Genomic DNA, 346 nt, shown 5'->3' on the forward strand with positions numbered 1-346 from the left:
CCGTACTATATGTATGTATACAATATCACATACAGCAGAACATACATCAATTTTTCCATGGGCTGAACAGAACCTTTTTAATGAGACAGAGAAACAAAACAACAGAACGAACTAAACCAAACAATATTATTCCTTGCGACGAATTACGAGCCTAAAAAAAATAATAATAAAAATACAAAAGCACTACCTGTAACCGGACAGGTGAGGATGAGCGTCTGGTCCTCCGATGACGTGGCAGATGCGCTGACGTGGCTGTGACGTGGCCGGCCGTCGGCTGGTAATATTCCCGATCCCGTGTCACCTGGAATGGTGGCGTTTAGGGGGATGGTTGTTATTATTTATTTGA

The 346-nt window shown here is 42.8% G+C and overlaps 1 protein-coding gene across 1 annotated transcript in view; it reads right to left on the reverse strand.

The window, feature by feature from the left end:
- Positions 1–346, reverse strand: part of LOC119594792 (hemicentin-2-like) — a gene marked incomplete in the record, with an annotated part of 20483 nt that overhangs the window by 16935 nt on the left and 3202 nt on the right. The window contains 1 exon segment of the mRNA XM_037943881.1: positions 188–301. Within this exon segment, the coding sequence (XP_037799809.1) occupies positions 188–301 (114 nt within the window).

The sequence above is a fragment of the Penaeus monodon genome, chromosome 34 (genome assembly GCF_015228065.2).
Source record: "Penaeus monodon isolate SGIC_2016 chromosome 34, NSTDA_Pmon_1, whole genome shotgun sequence".
Lineage (NCBI taxonomy): Eukaryota > Metazoa > Arthropoda > Malacostraca > Decapoda > Penaeidae > Penaeus > Penaeus monodon.